Source organism: Echinops telfairi, unplaced genomic scaffold (assembly GCF_000313985.2).
Source record: "Echinops telfairi isolate 266 unplaced genomic scaffold, ASM31398v2 ScPeMD7_70;HRSCAF=299, whole genome shotgun sequence".
In the NCBI taxonomy this organism is placed as follows: domain Eukaryota; kingdom Metazoa; phylum Chordata; class Mammalia; order Afrosoricida; family Tenrecidae; genus Echinops; species Echinops telfairi.
In genome coordinates, this window is record NW_022103968.1 from 44,414,560 (window position 1) to 44,438,104 (window position 23,545).

The 23,545-nt window shown below is 36.0% G+C and overlaps 1 protein-coding gene across 1 annotated transcript in view; it reads right to left on the minus strand.

Moving 5' to 3' along the window:
* Window positions 1–982: 982 nt before the first annotated feature.
* PCDH15 (protocadherin related 15) overlaps window positions 983–23,545 on the minus strand; it is a 952,716-nt gene continuing 930,153 nt past the window's right edge. The window contains exons 30-38 of the mRNA XM_045291300.1: window positions 21,103–21,321; window positions 19,193–19,201; window positions 18,381–18,524; window positions 11,735–11,800; window positions 10,240–10,258; window positions 8,777–8,815; window positions 6,129–6,202; window positions 5,304–5,412; window positions 983–2,130 (exon numbers count right to left, since the gene is read on the minus strand). Of these exons, the coding sequence (XP_045147235.1) occupies window positions 1,579–2,130; window positions 5,304–5,412; window positions 6,129–6,202; window positions 8,777–8,815; window positions 10,240–10,258; window positions 11,735–11,800; window positions 18,381–18,524; window positions 19,193–19,201; window positions 21,103–21,321 (1,231 nt within the window). The 3' untranslated portion in view covers window positions 983–1,578. The remainder of the gene's footprint in view (window positions 2,131–5,303; window positions 5,413–6,128; window positions 6,203–8,776; window positions 8,816–10,239; window positions 10,259–11,734; window positions 11,801–18,380; window positions 18,525–19,192; window positions 19,202–21,102; window positions 21,322–23,545) is intronic.

Here is a 23,545-nt window from a genome sequence, read left to right on the forward strand (position 1 = left end):
GCTGATAATTTTTCTATCAAGGGTACAGAAAAAATTAGTAATGCCAGATAAATGAAATATTCCTGTATTTAATCTGATAGGTTTTGAAATATGAAATAAAAATGTATAAAAGTAGCTACTCACAGAGTAGGAAGTTTCTGTTACTTATAATTTCATTCACTTGAAAATAAGAAAATAGCACTGTAACAAAATATTTTTAAAAGGTGAAATGGGAGAGGACAAATGGTAGTGCCTTATGCAATCTTTCAACCATATTGTATGCATGCAGAAGAGAATTTTATTAAAATCTGAAAATGCCATGACTCATCTCACATTCTGCACAGCATTGACCAATATCATTCTATGTAACATATTCACTAGTGTCGTGAGTTCTTTTTAAACTCGATTGATCCTTTTTATGTCTGGTGACTCCATAGCACACAAAGGTAAAATGTTGTTGTTTTAAAGGATATTTTGTTTTAGTTTCTATTAATGGTGAAACACTGTGCTTTGCTTAATGAAAATCAAGACTGTATCCTTTGATTTTAAAATGCCCAGGCAATAATATTTGTGTTATGTACATTGAAATATTCTATAAATAAACTGGAGTTGAGAGAGGTTAAATACATTTGAAATGATAAAATTATGGCCTTTTAAGGCAGTTTACATAGTACATAACATTCTGACTTCACCAATTCCTTTCTGGAGGTTTACAAAATATCCATGCCCCGAGACATTAATGAGATTGCTCTGACCTTTCTATGTCCTCTACATGGCTACTATAGTTGTAGATGCATTAGTGCCTATCTGGCCCTTCCCATTTTGCTGAAAGGGGGATTTTTGTGGCTCTCAGCAATGCTTCAACTTTCTGTGATTAAATTAAAGCATCAGCAACAAAAGAGTGCGGGTCAGAAGCAGGGCACCAAAGAAAAGTATAGATGAAATGGATAAAGGAAATATGACTTCAAGTGTCCCTTCAAAAGTCAAAATACACATATATAAAAAAATCTTAAAAAACCCTTTATATTGGACAATTAGGAAAATAGGTCCATGATTCAAGATAATTTATGGAAGTTTTCCATATTTACCAATGCAACCATAAACTTTTCATTTCATTTAAAATATCAGGATGGTATATGTAGCAATTGCATACACCTGTTACCTGTAAAAATCTTCCACTATAAATTTCCATTTTTCCCATGGAATGTAAAATTACATGTACTGAAAAATAAATGCTGTGGAACTAAAAATGCAGTAAATCAAAAATATATAAATGATGATTTAGTACATTACTTTTTGTTTATTAAAATAAAAAACATAAAAACAAAATCCCTCAAGATTCAACAAAGCTGTTAAGTATTTAAACGATATGCTACTTAGTGAATTGAAGAGCTATCTGAAATTTTTTCTTTGAGAAGAAAAATTAATTGACATAACGGTGAGTGCAAATCTGTCCCTTTTTAAACTTTTTAAAGCATATTGTTCAAAGTTTTAGTTTGTGTGCATGATATAAATTCCATTCATTGTTTCCTCAGTGACAATAAAAAGCACAGTTTATTACAAACTTAGGTAAAAATTAAAATAACTTCTCGAAACTGGTCACAGTTTTGTCATTGGTATATGGAGGTTGTTCCAGGGGCCCATCCAAAGCTCCTCGTCATCTGACTGCAAGTGGTCGCCGTGGAATTTCAAACAGTCCTGGAGGCTCCTATTGTCAAGCATGGACTCCTGTTCCCCGGCGCTTCGCAGTCTGTTCCCCAAGGGCTTTGCTGCTGTGCTGTCAGCACCAGCCGGGCACGGAGCAAATGTAACCAGAGATGGCCTCGTGTTCAGTTTCTCAGTAGAAAAGGGCCCCTTGGATAATGTGTTCAGGGGGATGTTTTCCTCCTGTGTCACTGCCAACTTGTCTAGGTTCTTAAAGTGCCTCCCCAGTCGAACAGGGGAAGTGACTTTTAAATGCTCAGCAAGGCAGGCACGGCGGGTTCTCACTACAGAACCGTTCTGTGCGATGTATATATTGCCATTGATCTTACTGTGACTGTTCGGATTGTGAAGCCGGTTTCTCTGGCACTCGGGAGCACTGTCTTCGCCAGTTGAGCTGGTTTCGTATTTTCGATCAACAACCAGCTTGATCATTCTTCTTCTTGCCCACTGTCACCATAAAAGAGAAAGAACACAAAGATCGATGTCATCACCAGAGGAGTCAAAGGGCAAAGACTACCAGGCATCTGAAATCCAAAACATCATTCAAAGACCAATCAGAAGACAGCAGTAAAATCTCAAGAGCGTAAGAGGGCTGCAACACTTGAACAACATCAGTTTCTGTTCTAATTCTCTGGTGCCTTTAAAGATAATAACTTGTGTTGGAGTAGGGGGTGGGGGAGGGATTGCTGCTGAGTTAGGAAGTAGATATTCCAGGAAGGAATTGTATATATTTATGTTTCATGAGGGATCTGATCCATTGTTTGACAGCTGCTGTACTATTTAGGAAAGTTACATTGAAAGGAATGCACAGCATTAATATATTCTGTTCATATAATGCTTCTGTTCCCAATATATTAGAGATATTTATAAATCACTTGAGTTTATTTCCTAATTCTCCCTTAACAGCCAAACTTTTTGTATAATTTGATGTAGTTATTCAAGCTTCAGAGTAACCCCATTGAGTTATAGAGTAACTTAAAATTCTGTTTCCTTAATTTTCCTTTTGTAGGCAACTGAGACACAATGGATATTTTTACCATTGTGTGCTTGTTTGGTTTAAAGTCATTACAAAAATTTGCAAGGAACAAAAGTTAGACAAATACTCAAAATAGAGCTGATTTGGGGGGATATGTGAACTGTCATATTTTGTAGTAGGAAAAAAGTTATATTTTCTGATCTGAATTCTAAGGCTAAATGTAAAATTTATTGCATTTAGTTACCGCTGATGATATATAAATATTCCAATTGAATTTTATCTTTCATCTACTTTAACTCACATTAAGAACAGAAAATAAATGTTATTTTTAAAACAGATTGTATTTAAATCCTAACATGTGAGAGTGTCAGATATAAATCTTCTTGAGAAAGACTTATGTCTAACACTTTCAGATCTAAGTTGTGATATTTTAAAAATGCATTTATTTGCCAGTTGAAATGTACATATATGCAAAAGTAGACACTTAGTGATCTCATTTATTGTAGTTTGTCCTAAATAATTATTTTATAAAGATGATATAGAAAATATCATATATATTTATATCATCTGTTTCAATAGGCAAAGCATCACGGAAATCCACAATTGTGTCTCAACGGAAATCCCACTGGTAAGCATTCAAGATAGACACATTGAGTGCATAGGTGGCAGTCAGTTGTATCCTAATTTTCGAATATACAAATCTTTTGGATAGCATATATATTCACTTTTCTGGCATGCTTCTGATTTTAAGCCAGATTAAAATTACGATCAATAGTCTCCCCTTAAAGTATCATTTCAAAGGGCACACAGCAAGGCACTGCACAGAACACTCATCACTGCAAAATCCCCACCTACTGTGATCCCCCTCAAAGGGCTGTGTTGTAACCTTCAGCATTTGCCCCTGGGGGCCTCCTTTGGCTGGCAGGCTTGCTTGTGCTGTATTCTGGCACCTGGATGCCCCAGGGACCTCCAGACTGACTCTCACTGCTACTGCTGCCACTGCTGCTGCTCGACTCTGATCTGCTCTCACTTTCTGCGCCTCCTCCCGCAGAAACAGATCCCACACTGCCCTCCTCAGGGGCCTCTGCAGCTTCCAGGTCCAGGGATCCTTCCCTGGGGGCCAGTTCTCTGTCCTCTCCTTCTTCTGGGTGTCCCCCTTCGACCCCAGCTTCCTCTTGTTCTTCAGGCGCCTTCTCCTTTCGACCTTTGACTTCTTGCACTTCCTCCACAACGGGCCTTCTTCTGGCCAGCACGATGTTCTTTCTGGCCTTTTCTCCTTCTGACTCTGTGGATTCCGACTCTTCGGATTCGGGAGTGGAGCTCTCCTCCGCCTCCGAGGGGGTCCCGGACTCCGACGACTCCTCCGTGGTCTCGGATTCACTGAACTCGGACTCGGTCTCGGTGTACTCCGTGTAATCGGAGGATTCTTCCGTGCTCTCGGATTCCACCGTGCTTTCCGTGGCTGCGTCTTGGTCCAGCGTCAGTTTCAAATAATCTTTATCGGCTTCCTCCAGGTCCACGACGCCTCTCTTGTCCGCTAGACCCCTGACTTTCTGAAAGATCATCGGGAAGACCCGGGCCCGCTTCCACGTGGTGTAGGAAGGCTCGGCGGCTGGTGGCTTTTCAATGGTTACCACTACTTCCTCCTCCTCACTAGGTTCTATCACTTCAACTTTTGGTTTTTTAATTTTCTTCGGCTTTTCCTGAAAATTATGAAAATGCAATTGGAAGGTCAGCCTGAGGCTGGTTATGAAGTGACCTGGTCCCACATAAGTGAAGCAGAAACGTTATCTGCAAGTTGATTGCTTTATCACAGCTCTACGTCACTGATCTCGGATAATAATCACAGAATTCTACAATGTCTAGCCCTGTTATTTGCAGACAGAAGGTCATCAAGAAAAAGCAAAATATTTTATTTTGGATTATATTTCATAACACCAAAGTCAAATTCTTCCTTTTTAAATTCCATTTATGTATATAATCTAAAATCAAGAAGTGAATAAAGATCATTAACTGCTGCCACTCTCTTCTCTCACTTTGGTTAATATATGTCTTTCCTTCAGCTAAATTCCAATGATTTTAAATAATTAAGGAAATTATGGTAGTTTATATAAATAGCTAGGTGAAAATTTTGCTCATTTTTAAAAGGTTGAAGCAACAAGGAGTGGCATTTTATGTTTTTAGCAAAATATGTTAACTTTATAATAAATAGATTATGGTAAACATAATATCAATTATATGTTCTTCAAATATATTGAAGGAGATTTTTTCCCCCCTTGATAGCTGAAAGATGGAGACAATACAAAAGCAATCACTGGGCTGCAGAATTTGTTTTTATATCATTAACTACAATTTTAGCTTTAAAATGTAACATTTAGAATTTATATAGACATTTAAATATATATAAAATAAACACTTCCCTGAATTTTCAAGGTGTTTAAAATCTAGAGAATAAAAATAAACATATAAAAATTAACTTTCCTCCATAGACAAGACAATATATTGACTAATGTTATTAAACTTCCATGAAAAAACAAGTGAATAAGGTTTCTGAACATGAAAACATTTTACAGCCTGTGAGTCAGAAGAGTGAAATATATTTATTTTGTGCTGTTTTCTTATATTAAGAAATTGCAATAATTACCTCCTCCTCTTCATATTCTTCCTCAGCTTCACCAACCACCTCCCCGTATTCCTCTTGTCCAGCTGGTGGTAATAAACGTCGGCGACTTCCATATTGAGGCATCTCATACCTGTAAGAAAAACTTACAATTTTCAATATCTTTTTCATATGTTTTGTGTAGAATCTACCATGAATGATCTGTTTTCTTCTTTATTTTCACCATCAATCAACAAGTATTTGCACATGACCTACTACATGTCAGGCTTCTTGTTGAATAGTTCTGAAACTATAGGAGAACAGCCACTACCTGTTGACCAAGGCTTTTTGTCATAATGGTACCCTGGAATAACAATAAAGAGAGTCGAGTTATTTCAAATATAAGTCTTGAGAGGCCAGAACAAGGAGAAAGACTTATTGTTCTTAATACACTTTCTATTTATGCTAAAACTCTATTAACATTTGCATAAAGAAATGACTCTTAAAATAATTGCCAGTGGCAAGAAAATTATTTTCTGTCTTGTGTGGTTGCTGTTGGCAAAATGTGAAGCTGACCAATTAGATGAAACATTTTACATCTCGCAAAAATAGAAGTGGTGAATGCAGGAATTGAGCAAATATGTTTGGCTTCTGTTTCTCAATGAAACCACTTTAAATATTTTTACCCACATGAATAGAATCTCAATTTTCATAGAGAATATCAGTACAAAATATTGTGATAAAGGTATATACATTTTCAGAGATGAAATGGATGAAATGTTAGTTTTAATGTTTATTTATTACTCCCACTTAGACACATAGACACATGAAATGTAATTAAGATACTGGATTAAAAATATGAAGATGTACCCATGCTCATAACTGTAATAATCTTGTCCATATTCCTGGCCAGGATCAATTCCAGACTCCATGGATAATAACTCCTATTGTCCAAAAGAGAAATTGCATTTGGAATCAAATTCTTATTACAAAATCAGATCTTGACACCTAGAATTTGATGAGTCACAAAACATCCTGCTAAAATGACTTTAATTACAAATATTAAACTTATTTGATTTCTCTGCTGGCTGCAATGATAAAATACGGTCCTGCTATTACCACTGAGGACGATGGGAAGAATTTCACCTTCAGTTTCCCTAGGGGTCTCTTAGGAACGTGGTGCTGCTGGCAGGTAAGCATTCTCGCTTGTTAATGGCACAGCTTTTACAATAAACAGTAGTTAGTTACTGTTTAATTCTAGTTTAATTTATATTATGAACAGACCTGAGCCATGAGAAGAATTCTTCCTTTTCATGAAAATGTATCTTTATAAATGGATTTAAAACCACATCTTTAGATGCTAATTCTAGATTAAAAGGTTTTATTTTTGTCATTTTGTTTTAAGGACTTTGTTAGAACAAAGAGTCTGTTAGGGATGATCTTAGTACCAAATTCTAGTCTAGGCAATATAAACTAATTTTATTTAAAAATGTGTTTCCTGAGATACGTACACATAATCTGTTTTCAATAATTATTAAATGTCTTTACTTTCCCCATTTGAAGTCAATGTGCTAAGCAGTTTGGATGGCAAAGGTTACTCAAATGGATTTTTAAGGGAGAAAGACAGGATTGTGTTGTCGTTGTTCGGTACTATGGAATTGGTTCCAACACACAGAGCTACTATGCGCAACAGAACGGAATACTGACCAGTTGCACACTGTCTTTATACTAGTTGTTCTGTTCAAGCCCCTTGTAGCCACTGTGTCAATATAACTCTGGAAGCAGCAGGATGCTCTTTTTTGCAGACCTTCTATCAAGAATGATGTCCTTTGACTGGGACTGTTTTCTTCTGACTGCATGTGCAAAATATGTGTACCCAGAGCCAAATGGTTGCCAATTACTACTCATTGCCAACATCATATATTTTTCTATGAATCATTTTGTTGATCCAGGAAAGCAGTCAGAAAAATACTATTGTCTTAAGGCACAGCATATCATCTAATGATATGGAAATCCATAGCTTAAATGATAAAATGAAGCAGTGACCTTCAGTTTTACTATGATTGGCCAACATCTTTCTTAAAATTTGAAGTAATGCCCACAATTTTAATCAGGAAATCTGAGTTTTTGTTTTTTGACAGTAAGAATGATTCCTCTAGTCACCAAAATATCACAAACTATCCTGTTTTACATATATGAGGAGTAACCAAAAACCCCTGATGCTCATTTGTGTTTTTGATGTGAGAGAGATCATGCATTTGGAGTTTGTGCCACCAGGTCAGGCTCTTAATCAAGCTTGCTACTTAGAGGTTCTGAAAAGATTGGATAAGAGTGTGTGACCAAAAAGGCCTGATTTGTGTCAGACAGGGGACTGGTTTGGCCACCACAATTATGCACCTGCTCACGCAGCCATCTCAGGGCACCAGGTTGGGGCAAAAAATCCAGTGTGCCTCTCTTGCCCCAGACACCTTACTCACCTGACTTTACACAGTGAGACTTCTTTTTGTTTCCACAATAAAGAGGGACAGTAACTGAAGAGGTGAAGAAAAAAATGAGGGAGGTGCTACCAGCCATCCAAATGGATGATTTTTAAAAATGTCTCCAAAAATGGAATATCAGATTTGACAAATGTATGTAATGGACAGTACTTTGAAGGTGATAAGGTTGTTTTGTTTTAAAAAAATGAAATACATAGCCTTGAGAAAAGAAATTCATTTTTTTCTGGGTATGCCCTTGTAAACCCATTTATTTATGTTACAACCCTGGAACTTATAATCAATTGAGTTGTTACAAATACTCTAAGACCAAATTAGTGACATCCAATTTTGATGTTAATACTGGTTCCGTTTACCTACTAAAAGTGGCATACATACTCAAAGAAACAATCCTAGTGACTGAGAAGTCTGAGACTAGAACTACGTGCATTCCATCCGGTTTTCAACGACGGGTTTGCGGAGGCAAACGGGAAGAAGACCACTAGGCTTTTCTCCGAAGATACTTCCTTACTATATTTCCTATTTAATCCTCAATATGTTTTTACACTGCCTAAACGAACCACAGCTATTATCGCCATAGACGGTATTCCCAAACACATGAAATGGAGAAATCTCTTGTTACATAACCCAATTTCCAGTTGTTTTTTTACTTCAGCTGTCAGCATTCTTTTTTCAGAGTTGGCCTTATTTAAATCAGGTTTTAAGAATGGTTCAGAGAAATCCAGGTTCACTAAGTAAATGACTGATAAGCTTATAAGTCACGTTCATGCACTGATCACTTGGTTTTAAAGGGAGCAAGGGCCAGTGGTGGGCTGACCGGTGAATGCAGTGGCAACATCAGAAGTTGAGGCACTAACAAGCAGTGGGAATCTTACTTATTTCTTGGTTTCAATTTAAACGCCTTTTCTGTCCCTTATGCCACATTGTCTGCCATCCATCCTGCCTACACGGACCATTGATCCTAACTAAAGCCACACAAAGGCTGGTGAAGACAGTGAAGTTGAAAACAAAGAAGCGCGATACCTCTGGTTTAAGGAGAGAAGCCCTCAGCAGCTGTTGGTGCTGTCAAGGAAAATTAACACAGAATAAGGCGTAGGAAGTAATTTAGACACAAAACTAGGATATGATTGAGGAGAGAGAAAACAATTTTACAGTTTCAAGCAGGTGACCTTGGAAATATGATAGCCACCAAAAATCACATGGTGAGTTATTGAATAAGAAATACTGTATTTGTATGAATTTCTTGACTTGTTCACATCAAATTTCATTGCCTTAGTAAGATCTTAGTTTGTTTTAAGCTTTATAGTTAAATGAGTCATTAATGCTAACAAAATAAGCTCAATTTTATGTTTCATTGACATTCTTTTCTCTCTCTCTCTCTCCAATCACATTATAATCAGAATTATTGGGAAGAAGAGTGAAACCAGAGAACTACACAATGGTACAGAGGTCATGTATTCACCATAACATTTAAGAAATGCTCCGTAATTTTTTATTTTTCTTACCAAGCATGGTTCACTGCAAGCAAGCTTTCAGAAAGTCTTCAAGCTGCAAGCATTGTGACCCGCCCTTCTTCTCACAGGACTCATTTTAAGGAAACGCAGTGATGGTTCGTGGTGTGAGACATGATGCTCTTGGAAACAGAGCGACTGCTTGAAACAACAAGGTGAGCACCAGATACATAATTCAAATTCTGGCATGTCACCTATTTGGGGGATTTATTGAGTAACACAAATTTTAAAGTAAGCATTTGGGAAATGCTTGGGGCACAATGAGCATACTTTCACCAATAAAACCACCTTTCTCAAATAAACATTAGAACAATTATTCCACTGAAGGATGGGTGCTTCATGATATGATTTTTCAGTGTTAATATTAAGATAATTATTTTAAAAGGATGACAGATTAGAGAAATTTGGTGCAATCCATTATTTGCCATAATCATCCCTAATTCTGTCATAGACTTATTCATTCTGGCTAATAGGTTATCTGTGCTAAACCATATGTATTTCTGTGATTAAGTTAATAGTATCATTTACCCTATGTCTAGTCAAATTCTACTGGCCAGATTTTTCTATATGATGCCCAGAATTTTCTATAAAGTTTAAGTGTCAAAGTAATATGTAGTCCGAACTTTATGTAGTCTGACTTTCAAAAAGTGTCATTTAAAGACCAATTCCCTAAGATTGCAAGGTTGGTTTTAGTGATAGGGTAGAAAGACAAAAAAAACAAACAAACAAACACCTTAGGAAGAATGTCATGGTATTAATAATAGTAATTTACAGAGTAAGGAGAAATTATCTTTAAAATTATAAAATACATACATAAAGATGTAACATATAGAAAGTTAGAAAATAACATACTTCAGAGGGTTTGTAAGGTAAAGGAAGGTGTCCCCATTTCGATAAGAAGAATGTTAGCCCTGTTCTTTAGTCTGACCAGTTTCCTAGTGAGCGGGATGCATGGTAGCACCACAGAACCCTTACCTCTGAGGCATAACATCTCCTGTAAAGCAGAAATAAAGAAATGTGTATTAAACATCTTGGCACTTTATACTTAATAAAATGATTGGTAAGGATTTTTTAAAAATATGAAGGAAAACTAAAAAAGCTAATTTTATGCAAACCTGTGTCAGTGAGAGATATGTTTTCCGGTATTATTTAGAGGATTTATGGTATTGCTGAGAGGACCAAGCTGTCATGTCTGCATTACTAAAAAATTATTATCACACCAGACCCTCGTTTTTTATGAATACCAAAACATACATAATCTATTTTATCTAAATGGTCTGTAAAAATACATGCTAACCTTATTATGATGAAATGGGATAAACCATATTCTATACAATCTTTGTCTGAATTTTTAATAGAAATAAGATGCTTCCTTTGGGAAATAATTATTTCATAGAAGAAATCAATAGGTACAGGATGAAAAATCATCTTCATGTACTCCATGTAATTTTCAAAATATTTTTTAAATTATGGTATTTTTTGTTTATGTCAATTTGATTCTAAAGTTAATGAATGCAAAATATTGACTATCCTTTATAAGTATACCACTAAACTTAAAGTGAAAACCTTTTTTTAGAGACATAAGTCAGTTGTTCAATATTGTATCAAGGTTTCTGAAGTTTGTGGGCCACCATTCATTAAATATTTGACTAAATTTTGACTACTCAGGGTAACAGAGAATATAAGATATATTCAATATTGAATATATTGGCTTGAAGTATTTAGTTGAAGCTGTTGGTCGTTTGTTCTTATTTTTGCATGAAGAAATGGAAAATTAATATTTAAAATCTCACAAGCCTTTCTCTAAAGGCTTTGGCCAGATATTTAAGTCTATTTATACAAAAAATGTTTATGTGTCTAAGGTATGTTTATTGAAAGTGCTGAGTATGAAGATAAATACACTGCAAATTAATTCTATTAGTAATTTATTATTGAAATGGTTCTGAAATTAATTTGCTGAAGACGTACAGAGTTCTACCAATTTTCTTGACCTCCTTCCAAAGTCTGTAGTGATTTAAATATTTTCAATGTATGCTTAATTTGTATCTTAGAAATAATTAAAGTAGAAAACTATATTTTTGATTTCATTACTTACAACTAAATACATCATGAAATATGCAGTCAAAGCTAACAACTATGCCACTAAGAACATCGGAATACAAAGTGTCAATAAAAGTCTGGATTAAACATATAGCAAATGTTTTACTTACAAAGGACACTGTGGCAATATAAAAAAATTATACAAACAGTCATAGAAAATCTTCATAGAAAAGGGCAGTATACAATTAAATAGGACAGTTAATGTGCACCCACAAATAATCCTTATTTGGATTTCTTCTACTATTTCCTTGGTCCCTATTTAGCAAATTAATTATCAAGGAGTTCTCAGATTTACATTAGCAATTGTTTATGGACATTAGCTTAAAAAACACACACGCAAGGTAAAGGCTTGCACAATTTTGAATAATACCTGGTCAGAGTCCGCCAGATAGCACAAGTTCTCATGCATATGAGCAGCTGCCAACAAAAACTCCAACTGAAGTTTTTCAGTAAAAGAGAGAAAAAAGTCATGTTCAAGATCCCCAAGAAAGAAATAACTGCTGAATTGGAAGAAAGGAATCTGAAGCAGATCTGATCTTATTAGTTTAGGGATGGGGACCAAATTCTTGAAGAAATGTCACACAACCTAAAAGCTGACAAGAACCTTTGAAAAGAACCATGCAGTGCCTCAAATCTGTACAATATACTTGCAATGGTAAGTATCGGGCACGGCTTTGCCTAGATTTTGGAATTATACTTTTCTCTTTTGAAGTCTCATATCTTCTCAAATGTATACTTTTTAAATGTTAAAATAATGATCATACCTTTTATTCCAGCTGGGGCCTAAAAGTAACTAAGTATATTAAAAAAGGTACATGGCTAAAGCAATGTAATAATTGGTGGTCACATTTAAGATACAGAATCACTATAAAAGGAAATAAGTGAAAATGTGGGTTTCATTGAGAAGACTCAACCAGTTTAGCAGATGCCCTTGGAATTTAACAACGTATTCTTTAAGATAAGAGAACAATTGCAGAAATGTCTTCACATGTGGTCACTTGTTTCCCTTGCATTAAAGTAGGGGGGGGGTGGTACTTATAAAAATCTGGTAACAATTCACCAAATACATCCCATTTTGCTTTTCTAAAAAAGTAATGGTGAAACAGTTTTTATATTATTGATAAACTTATAGGGTACATATTTAAAATTTAGTCAATAAGCTCAGCAATAACTAAATTTAGCTAAATCTTTATAGATATTTGTTTAGCCTTTTCATAAGGCTCATTAGAATGTCTTTATTAAACTACAGCTAATCAAATGTTTTCTTCAAGAGAGCCTTATGATAAAATTATAATTAAGAAGATGATATAATAATGTGAACAAGCAAAATTAAATAGCAATTTAAACATCTGTGGGAACAATGAAATGTCTTACAAAAGTCAACAACTCAAGATTTATTTTCATTATAAAAGAAGGAAAGGAAAATACAATGAGAAACAACTGAAAAAAGACAGTAAAGGATTTATCAAATCTATAAGCATTCTAGTAAGATAAGAGCCAGCCAGAATAAAGAATGTTCTCATAAGAACACAAATGAATACGTTCTATAGCACCTGGGATTTATTAGAAATATTGTATGTCTGACATATCCTTTATTTCTATATCCATTACAGTTTACTTTGCTAGTATGTTTTCTTACCAAATATATAGACATCAAGGAATAAAAAGACTTATGAAATTCTTTTTAGCTTACTTGTAACAAGCTGCATTGATTTCTGCCCATATGACAAATACACCATTTATATAAACTGGATATCTATCTTTCATCCCCAGATATTCCCATTAAAAAAATAGATTGAAATTACTTACTTTTTATATAATTGTAGGACAAATAATTCTACTTGGTAGTTAAGACAATTAAGGTAACTCTCTAATATGAGTTAGTAGTGATAGTTAATAATCTTTTAAATTAAAAGTGAAAAAAAAATATTGCCTTGAAATAGAACAAAATAATGGAATCTTCTTTGATGCTCAAATCTGCCTCAGCTCAAAGATTCTGACAGACAAAGTTGTTGCCCAATTAGATAGCAAAAGTAACACTACAATGAAGTAGATTGATGGTGAGATTGTTTCTCAGGTGCCTCAGCCATATTGTTCAAATTCTCCGGGTTTTGTTCAGTTGGGGTTTCCATATTTGTTAGCTCTGTGGGTGGACAGTTTTTTTTAATTTGACTGTACATATCAGCCACTGACTTTTCAATCTCTGCTAAGTTTTTAATATGTTTGAGAATGCCTTTCGGTTCTCTTTGAGGGTCTGCCTTGCACGCCGCTGATGACGATAATTGTAACACAGAGGGTTGTACTTGCTCAGTGGGCGTCAGGTTAGCAGTGTGTTTGACAACTGGAAGACAAGCACGCTCCATGGATGGAACTGACGGGGAAGGAAAGGGAGGCGGGGGTAAAGGGAGAGGAGGAAGAAGAGAAGGACGTAAAGGTAGACGAGGGGAAGGGAAAACAGCAGCGGGGAGGGGTGGAGAAGGAGGAAGAGGAAGGTGAGGAAGAGCAGTAGGAGAACAAGAAACAGAAGGATGAAGAGGAGGAGGAGGTGGTGGGATGCTTGGTGGATGGGGGAGGTTTTCAAAAATAACCTTTTTGGTTTCAATCGTGGATGTTTCTCTCCTAAACTGTGGAGAATTTAAAATGCAAGGCATTGAAGGAGAAAATCCCAGAGAGCAATCCACATGAGGGAAGGTGACACTAGGTTCTGATTTGAGGTTCATAGTTCTTGAAACAGTTGGCAAGGTAGAGGTGGAAGAGAGAGGCCAGGGAGAGGAGAATGAAGAGTCCGAACATTGAGGTTTTAATTGCCCCGTTCCTTGTCCAATTGGTGGGCCAATTGTCCTGATTTCTTCTTTCTCTATGAATTGTGAATCTCCAGCTGTAACCAAGGGTTTTTGGTGACGTCTTTTGGAGAAACTCTGGGTGCTGTCATTTTCGGTATTCTGATCGTTGCTCTGCCATTGCTGCAAATCTACAGCTTCTGGTCTGCTGGCTGCTCCCCACATTGATCTCCTAGGTAAGGAGAAGGACTGGTTCCAGGGCCTCTGAATTCTTTTCCTGGAGCTTTTCAGAGGCTCAGGTTTGGCTTGGCTTGTGGTTAAAAATGGATCTACAAAATCTGCTCTTATTGAAAAGTCTGAACTTGTTGAGAGCTGACCTACATTTTCCACATAAAGGGGATTGGGAGTACTTAAAAGGTCCTCATCTGACAGAAAGGTGAATTTTCTTGCAGCATTTTCTTGCTGATTATTTTTAAATGATTCTTCTACTTGAGCCTCAGTAGTTGAGGAAGAAAAGGTGGTAGCAACTTGCTGGTGTTTCCTGTCTTCTGAAACGGATATATTTTCCCTGCTTTGTTGAAAGTGGTAGAGAAGGAAAAGACTTGAAAGAAAAGAAGATAGTGAAAGGTAAGGAGACAGGTTGAGGCATCGCTTTCATGAGAAAGAAGTTTCTATGGTTCTCATTACTACTTCAAAGTACAAAAGTCCAACAATAGTAATCTACTGAAGCAAGACAGTACTTTCATGTCCCCGTCTTGTAAAAGGCAGGACAAGAAATGCATGAGAGCTGTAAAAGCATGGCATTTGTTTCAGTTGGTTTGATACAGGACTTTATGTCCACACATAAGTGTTCTACTATGCATAAGTCACAGTTCTCCAAATTGAGGCTAAAATCTTCTTTACCCAGTTCACATTCTTTGCAGAGGATGTTCAATGCCAGCTATTATAAAACAGAAGTGCATTCTTAGCTGGATTTGATTCAACGCTTTTTCCTTAACTGTCCTCTCAATAATTCTGTCCTGGAGGGAAAAGTACTCGTCCATGTGAGACAAAGTTTGGAAGAGAATACAGAAACAGATTTCTGTTCTCCAAATTTAGAGAATCAAACACCCCAAAGACAGATGAAAATTTCTCAAAGAGTTTAAAATCGCAATGGGAAAACTGATTTTAAGCAAGAATCTTGACAAAGATCATTATCTTCTATTTTGAATGAAATGCTTAGTATATTTTCAAAAATCAATACTACCAACTAAAAGAGGAATTGTTGGACTTTTATGCAAATAGGACTTGTTAGGATAGCACAGTTTTATTTTCACAGAATTATTTGCTCATGTGTGGACACAAGGTCATAGGTGGCTGTGAGTCAAAAATAATGACAATCCTCTAATAAAAGCATTGAAGCCTTCCTGTGGAAAGGCTGCGTGGTCTGTGTTGGTTTTGAATGGCCACTCTTAGATCTATTATTATAATTGTTCCATAATATTAACAACACAACAGAAAGAAATATAAGAAAAATATTTTGAATAGAAATTAAACGAATGGAGAAATTAGTGAAACAATAAAAAGATATATAAAGCCAGTTATTATTGTGTCTTTTAGTGAAACTATAGGGTACAAGAGAGAATTCTCATAGATGGTCTCAAACTATCAAAACCATCTGAAGAATTCAGGAAGTGTCCACAGTTTGGATTGAACACATGCCAAATACTTTTACAATTCCTGACCTTTAAAAGTCTTTTTGGTTTTTTTCCTCAATGTCAAGAACATGACAATTGCTTATGTATTAATCTGTTATTTTTCTTTTGTGGAAAGAACTTTCTATATAATGATACTACATACTTTTGGTTGAAAATAATCTATTTTAAAAATTAACAAATTTTGAAACTGCTTTTGTAAGCACAAATACGACCAACTAGGGACATTTGTTTAAAATAATACAGCTCATGGCATTTAAAACACATCAGAAGGAAATGGGGTGGGAATGATGTAACTTGCCATTTAAAATAAACATCTCAATGGTAAAAGATGAAGGTCACTGCATTTAGAGTAAAGCAACACTTAATCTATTCTATTGCATTTGGTTTTCTAGTCTTGTATTAAAATGATATTATTTACTTACTTATGCCTATGTATCCACAGGTGAGAAAGAGAAAACATGTGATAGAAAAGAAAAAGTTTTAACTACAGTTAATTTGAGAAGATTATGAAAATGCTAACAGGAATTTGCTTTAAACATTTTGTCTGTACATCCCCCAAAATAAAATGCATGTTTCACATTTGCTTTGAATTTACGTATAAGAATGACATTTTCAAAACCAAATCTAAACCTACTGCCATGCTATGGAGCATATCCTGATAATATCTTTCCGGGAGCAGTTTCCTCGTCTTTCTCCCTTGAACGGTCGGTGAGTTAGGACTACTAACCTTGTGGTAGCTTGCTATATTATCTCATAAACACATCCGCAAACTATTTGCTACATGTATACAAAATGCACTTCTATTAACACTATTTAATCCTTAAAGAGAAACTTTAAATGAGATTCAAAAATTGCTTCTATGCCCTAATTCTAAAAACTTAATTATTCTACTCTGTTAACCTCAATACTGGCAGTTGGAACCCACCCGCTGCTCCGTGGGAGGAAACTGAGGCCAGCTGCTCCAGTCATGAGTTGCAGCGTCAGAAACACTCTACTGGGTGCAGTCAGTCAGAACAGACCCCATGGCAGTGAGTTGGCTAATACAAAAGGTATGTGTTTGCTTGAGAGAACATAAATATATAAGGCCCATGATGTTGAATCTATAGGAAGCTACCTTATATGAGATAATTTTGTTTCCTTTTAAAATAAGTGAACATTTTTCATTTAGAGTTAGCTATTTTTCTTGGAACTTAGGAACCCTATATAGGGTTATAAGATAATTAAATGGGTCGAAGTTAAAACATTCCAAATTTACAAGCTTTTCAACTAAAATATTGAAGACTTGCTGATATTTAAAGATTATCAACAAGCTATATTGGTTTTAGTTTATATATAAGTACACTTAACTTTATACATTTTTAAAAATTTTTCTGGACATTTTCAGCTGGAGAAAAGAAGTTAACATGATTAAAGAAAACCAAATATATTGGCTCAATTCCTACATTCACCAATAGTTCAAAAGAGTTTTAAAGTTATGGGACAAAAAGTTATTTGAAGCGTGAATTTTGTATAATTCTATTAGTTTGGTTAAATATTGCCATGAATCTAGTGGCTTTAAAATCTGTAGACATTGAAATCAAATTAACCCAAATTAAACTATTCTTGTATAATAATAATCTAACATGCTTTGCTTTATTTCCACTAGTAAATGCTATAAATGTAATACAAAACAATAATATTTCAGTGCCCCTATCCCATGAAATTACAGTTAATAAAAACATTTCCTCAAATTAAACTCATCAGATTCAAATTTGATCATTTCCTGGTTATTTGCTCTGCATTCTGGAAGCAGTGACTCTGGGTGTGTTCTCTTTGTAGAAAAAAAAAAGCTACACTACACATCTCCAAAAGGCATCCGATTATGAGGGGTGAAGAATATCATTACAGAGAGTTTCCAAAATGGCTGACTTTACTATTGATATAAACATTGTATTAACCACAGCAGATCTGTTCCAAATGAATATAATGAAAAGAAAATGTGCTAAGTGATTGATACATGGACTCTCCCTCCCACTGCCCATTCTGATTCTAATAACTCTACAATATTCTAAAAGAATGTCTTTGAGAAATGCTATGGTTTTTAAACCATAGAAATGGTTTCTGATTTCCAGAACAGAAGACTTTTTTTTTTCTTCCCAAATTAGGAATTGTTATTGTATTATTGGGCCTTATTCTCCTTTTCTTTAATAAACTCGTCCCACCTTCCCCCCCCCAAAAAAAACTAACTATAAAGTTGAGGGGGAAAAATGGGTTACATGAGCCTGAATCAGGGTGACAAAGTTTAGTATTACCACCACTATTAATCTGCAAGTGTCTCCTGAATGTGAATACGGCTTTTTTTTTTCTAATTCACTTATTTATTTATTTATGGCTATCCATTTCAACGTTTTAATTTTATTCTTTTTTGGGTTGTCTGTTGAAGGAGATAAGATCGTTAAAAGAGCTTGAGAACTTCATTTCATGCCAGGTTAAAGGATATACTCACCACTCAACCATGAGAACACACCTCGTTCTCAAAGTCCCAGAAAGGTCTACTTACATGGTGCTATCCCCAAGTTCTTCGTAGAGATGCGCCCCCGGAGGCGGCGGCGGTGCAGCCACTGGAGCCGGGACCGGTGCTGCTGGTTTGGCAGCAGGTAAAGCCGACTGGATTCGCGCTGTCTTGGTGCATTCAGCTTGGCGTCTTTAGTAAAGTAAGGAGGCTTTATGAAACTCAGTTTAGAACTAATAGGCTTATCAATAGGCTAATTTGAATAATAAGACTCAATTATCAGAGGGATAATTTTTTGGGGGGCAAATATTTGAACATACTAACAGATACAATATTTATTTTAAATATTTCCCCATTGAATAGGGGCAGAATTCCATAGAAATATTTTCTATCTTGACTAAATGGTAGTCAGAAGAAGGCAGAATATTTATAAAAATGTGATTTCTATGGGAAGCTGTCTAAATGGAACAATTTTTTATATTACTTGAAACATTTTTATTAATTAATTCATTGGGCCTACTGGGACGATGTAGGGGTGCACATTTGGGGAAAAGGTTTGACAGGTTTTTTTATGTCCCTTTGATGTCTAGGGATGATTGTGATTCTCACATAAGAGGTGGTCTGCTGCGCATACAAGTCCTGTACACTTATCACGAATGCCTTCCTTTAACACCTCAGAGTGGAAACCGTCAGAGCAAAATCATTTTCTCATTCCCTGCAGTTATGTCCCACTGTTGGGAATATAAGACAAAACAAAGAATACAGAATTGGGGGCAGGCTGACTACTTAATGACTAAAGTCTGGGTTTCTCCATTTGTATTACATAGGATGATTTCCAAAATGTCAGTGATTATACTTACACTTTAAACCTGTGTGAGAAAGCAAAGGATAAAAAGAGAGAAACCTGCATTAGAATTATTGCATTCATAATATGTTAAGATCTGATTTATTCTACATTATGCATAATTTATCGGCTGAACTCACTGTGACACAGAGTTAATGACATAGTAAGAGGAGCAAGTGAAGAGTGGTGAGTACTTTATTATTACTGTCACAGCCATACAAGCTGTGAAAACAAAGGAATGAGCCAAATGAGTTAGAGAAACTGGGCTACAAAAAGAATATGTGAATTTCAACTATGATAGAAAAATTGGATACTCTGCTTGTAGAATATTAAAGGAACGGGGTCATGCGGTAAGTCCTGATTGTACTCTTGTCCTTACTTTGAAGCTGAAGCTACAATTGAAGGTGCTACTCCTATGTAATGAATTCATGACATTTCTTTTCATATTTGACTTCTCTGTTTTCTGTGCATAGGAAATTTCAAAGAAACATCTTAATATAGAAGAAAAACCATCTTTTTCCCTATCATATTTACTAGCAGAATCTGAACGCACAGAAGTTAGTTTACAAATATTAGAATTTTACTTGGAAACAGGAGCCAGTACACAAATCATTTTGATTCCATTAAAGCTTAAAAAAATCAGTGTTTAAAATGAATTCATTGGGTTCTAAGCTGATTACTAAGCTAAAAAAGAAAGAATGCTTCTGTCAAAGATAAAAAATGTTAAATATTAAGTACATTAATTTTATATTACTGAGTATAATACCCAGGATGCTCCAGTTTTTATTATGATACCAAGTACTATATATAAGAAGTATTGGCATGGATTTTATTTCTAATACGGCATAAGAGTGTAAGTTTGGGAAACATATGAAAAAGAAAAAATGGTAATAGAGAATAGATTTAATTTGAAAATATTGACTTGAGGGCTTCATTATTTAAAACAATTTGTCCATGCCCCATTAAGTTTAAGCTTCAATACCTCAACCTAAATGTTGATTTGCAACTTTACATTATTTTACTCAACAAAGAAAAAATACAGATTGATTTTCAGTGTTTGGGGGGAAAAAAGATAAAAGTTTGAGGATGCATAGGACTATTTTAGTACTTTCCCTGCAGTAGATATCTTAAATGATCAATAGAAACACTACCATTATTTCTTACTGTTTGTAATATCAAGCAATCTATATGATTGATGACTCCTGTCTGTTATTTATTTCATTTTGTGCCACCCTCAGGGCCTTATGTCTTCTTTACCTTCTTCTCCAATTTTCCACCCAAAATTTCCTATTGGGATACAGTTTTAATGTCCAGTCCCCAATTGTAGGCATTTCCCATACCTACAATCCAATAAAAAGTAGATTTTAAATATACACATGGTATCTTTGAATGCTTGCATTGGAGTGTGGGAACCAGGGAAGTTAAGGGTCTGCACAAACATGCTGAAAGATGTGACAATACAGGCATGCAAAGTGGTCCAGGATGGAAGAGTCTGCGTAAAATTACATACGCTGTGTTATGATTTGAGAATGATTTTGCCCACCTTGTGACTGTGCGAAGGTAAATTTAACAGTCTGATGAAAACTCATCATAATGACGTAGTGCTGATACAGATCTACTCTGGGAACTAGGACACCTACAACCTTCCCTCCCGGTGTGAGGGGAAACATCAGGAAAGTCATGGGGATTAAGGTAGTACTCCTAGTAAGTAAGGGCATATTAGGAGAACAGGAGCACTGAGCTGCCTAAGGAAAATGAATGAAAAATGGGATTGTTTTCTTTCTGAGGAAGGTGATTTGCTAAGATACAGCCATCCCAGAATGTTGGCATCATCAGAGCTTTATAGCTACATGCCATGTTAGCAGAGCTAATTTTCTGTCATGCCTCTTGGGGAGCTATCCATTTTCAGCATCTATGAATACTTACTGTCTGTAGCTGACCAAAACCACCAGGATGGCAGGGATACAGCACAGGATGATGATGAAGGCCAGAGCCAACAAGGCTCCTTCCGTGTAACCTAGACTCTCTCCTCGCTTTTTAATGCTGGTCACTGCCTCTGGAGTCCGGATCTCCAGAATTCGTCCTCCTTCCCCATAATATGGCTGAAAGTCTTTATTGATATCGAGCAGTTTGCCATCCAAAAATCTTGATTGTTAGACAAATAGTAAAATCAGTGGTGTTAGCAGAGGAAAATACTAACCTTTTCATTTTTTATAAACTTGTTTAATTTAACTGAAGTACACCGTGATTTAGAAATCCTATCACAAATAATAACAGCATTATAAAGTGTATGAAACTTTATGTACAATTGAGTTGAGGTTATTTGCATCATTAAAATGTTGGGATGGAATAATAAAAATGTCTTATGTTCTATAGCATAGTTTACAAGTTATATTCACATTTTATCTCAGTGGAGCTTCAGGATCATCCTATAAAATAGAATATTATAAAACTAATTTACTGCTGTCCAGTTTGGACACAAACGTGAGACCCCAACCCAAGCTTTCAATCTTAAGAGTATTTGTTTTCCACCACACCATCTTCAATGTCAGCCTCTTCAAACCTCAAATCATAATGCTTTATGGACAAACATTGAGCAAATTAAAAGTTGTTTCTACATAAAAAGAGAAGGCTAAAGAAATGATGTGTGTAGCTTAACAGCACAGTTAAAATGACAGGAACCAGCATTTAGTTTAATCCCGTAGTTCTTGCAAAACTTTCCACTAATTAATGCACTTCCAAATAGGGACAATGTGTTAGGATGGAATATGAAGGAATTATTAATTTTACTAGAATAAATTTATCACATATTTTTTCAAAATTCCTCACGAATGCATGAAAACCAAAAGCCACCCCATTGTTGTCGATCGATTCCAGCACAGAGCAGAGGCTTCCACAGGGGGTCCTTGGCTGTGATCACTCATGGGTTGCGATGGGTCAGAACAGACAAGAGGGCCCCTAACAACAATCCTTTATGGCATGCCGATGCCATGACTTTCTCTCACAGAGAAAGTTGGTGAGTTCAAATCACTTAACTTCAGTAACTGAGAGTTTAACTAGTACGCCAGAGGGATGCTTGAGTTTATGAAGAAAACGCCCAAGTACTTTGCCATTGAATTGATTTTGACTCATTGTGAACCCATGTAGCATTTCTGAGACTGTGAATCTTCATAGAAACCGACAGCCTCATCTTTCTCCTACAGAGCAATCGGTAGTTTTCAACTCCTTGACCTTGCTTTTAGTAGATCAGCACCTAGCTTACAATGCCAAAATGACTCTTTCTAAATTTATGACCAGTCTTCTATATACCCTACATAGTAATGTAGCAGCTTGTATTTTTAATGCACAGGATAATCCACAAAATAACAGTTTTTCCTTTTAAAATTATTTAATATTTTAACATAGGAAGATCAAATGTGTTATGGAAAATTGGAGAAAAAATAATTAGAGCAGCCTGTCCAGAGAGGACCACATGGCCGGCCCCTCACTGACCCATAGCCCTACAAGGGACAACACCAGAGACACAGTGTGGGAATTGCACCCGATCTGATCCCACCACACTGTAACAGAACAGCAAGGTTCCCAGAATGCTGAAGGTGGACTTTGGGCCCAGGTTGTGCTGCCCCAACAGACTGGAAAACACTCTTAAAGGCCAACAAACGATCCTTGAACTAACTACAAGCTTTTGCTTCTTGTTGTATATTGTTCCTTGGTTTTGCTCTGTCTAGTTTTTGTGCATGTTATTATCTCCGCAGGTTGAACAATCTGGAGGAGAAAATAAAGGGACTGGCAGTTCCGGGGGGACATGGAAGAGGGGGAGGTGGGGGGAAAGGTAGTGGTGTTAACAGACCGAGGGACAAGGGAACAACAAGTGATCCAAATCGGTGGTGAGGAGGGTGTGGGAGGCCTAGTAGGGCATGATCAAGGGTAATGTATCCAAGAGGAATTGATGAAACCTTGATGGGGACTGAGCATGATAGTGGGACAGGAGGAAAGTCAAAGGAAATAGAGGAAACAGCTGGGAGGCAAAGGGCATTTATAGAGGTCTAGATAAAGATATGTACATATGCAGATATATTTATATGAGGATGGGGAAATAGATCTATGTGTATATATTTATGGATTTAGTATTAAGGTAGCAGAAGAACATTGGGCCTCCACTCAAGTACTCACTCAATTCAAGAATACATTCTTTTATTAAATTGGCATTCTATGATGCTCACTTTCCCGACAACTGCTGAAGACAAAGCAACTGAATAAGCAAAGGTGGTGAAGAAAGTTGATGGTGCCTGGCTGTCAAAAGATATAGCATCTGGGGTCTCAAAGCCTTGAAGGTAAACAAGCTGCTATCTAGCTCAGAAGCAACAGA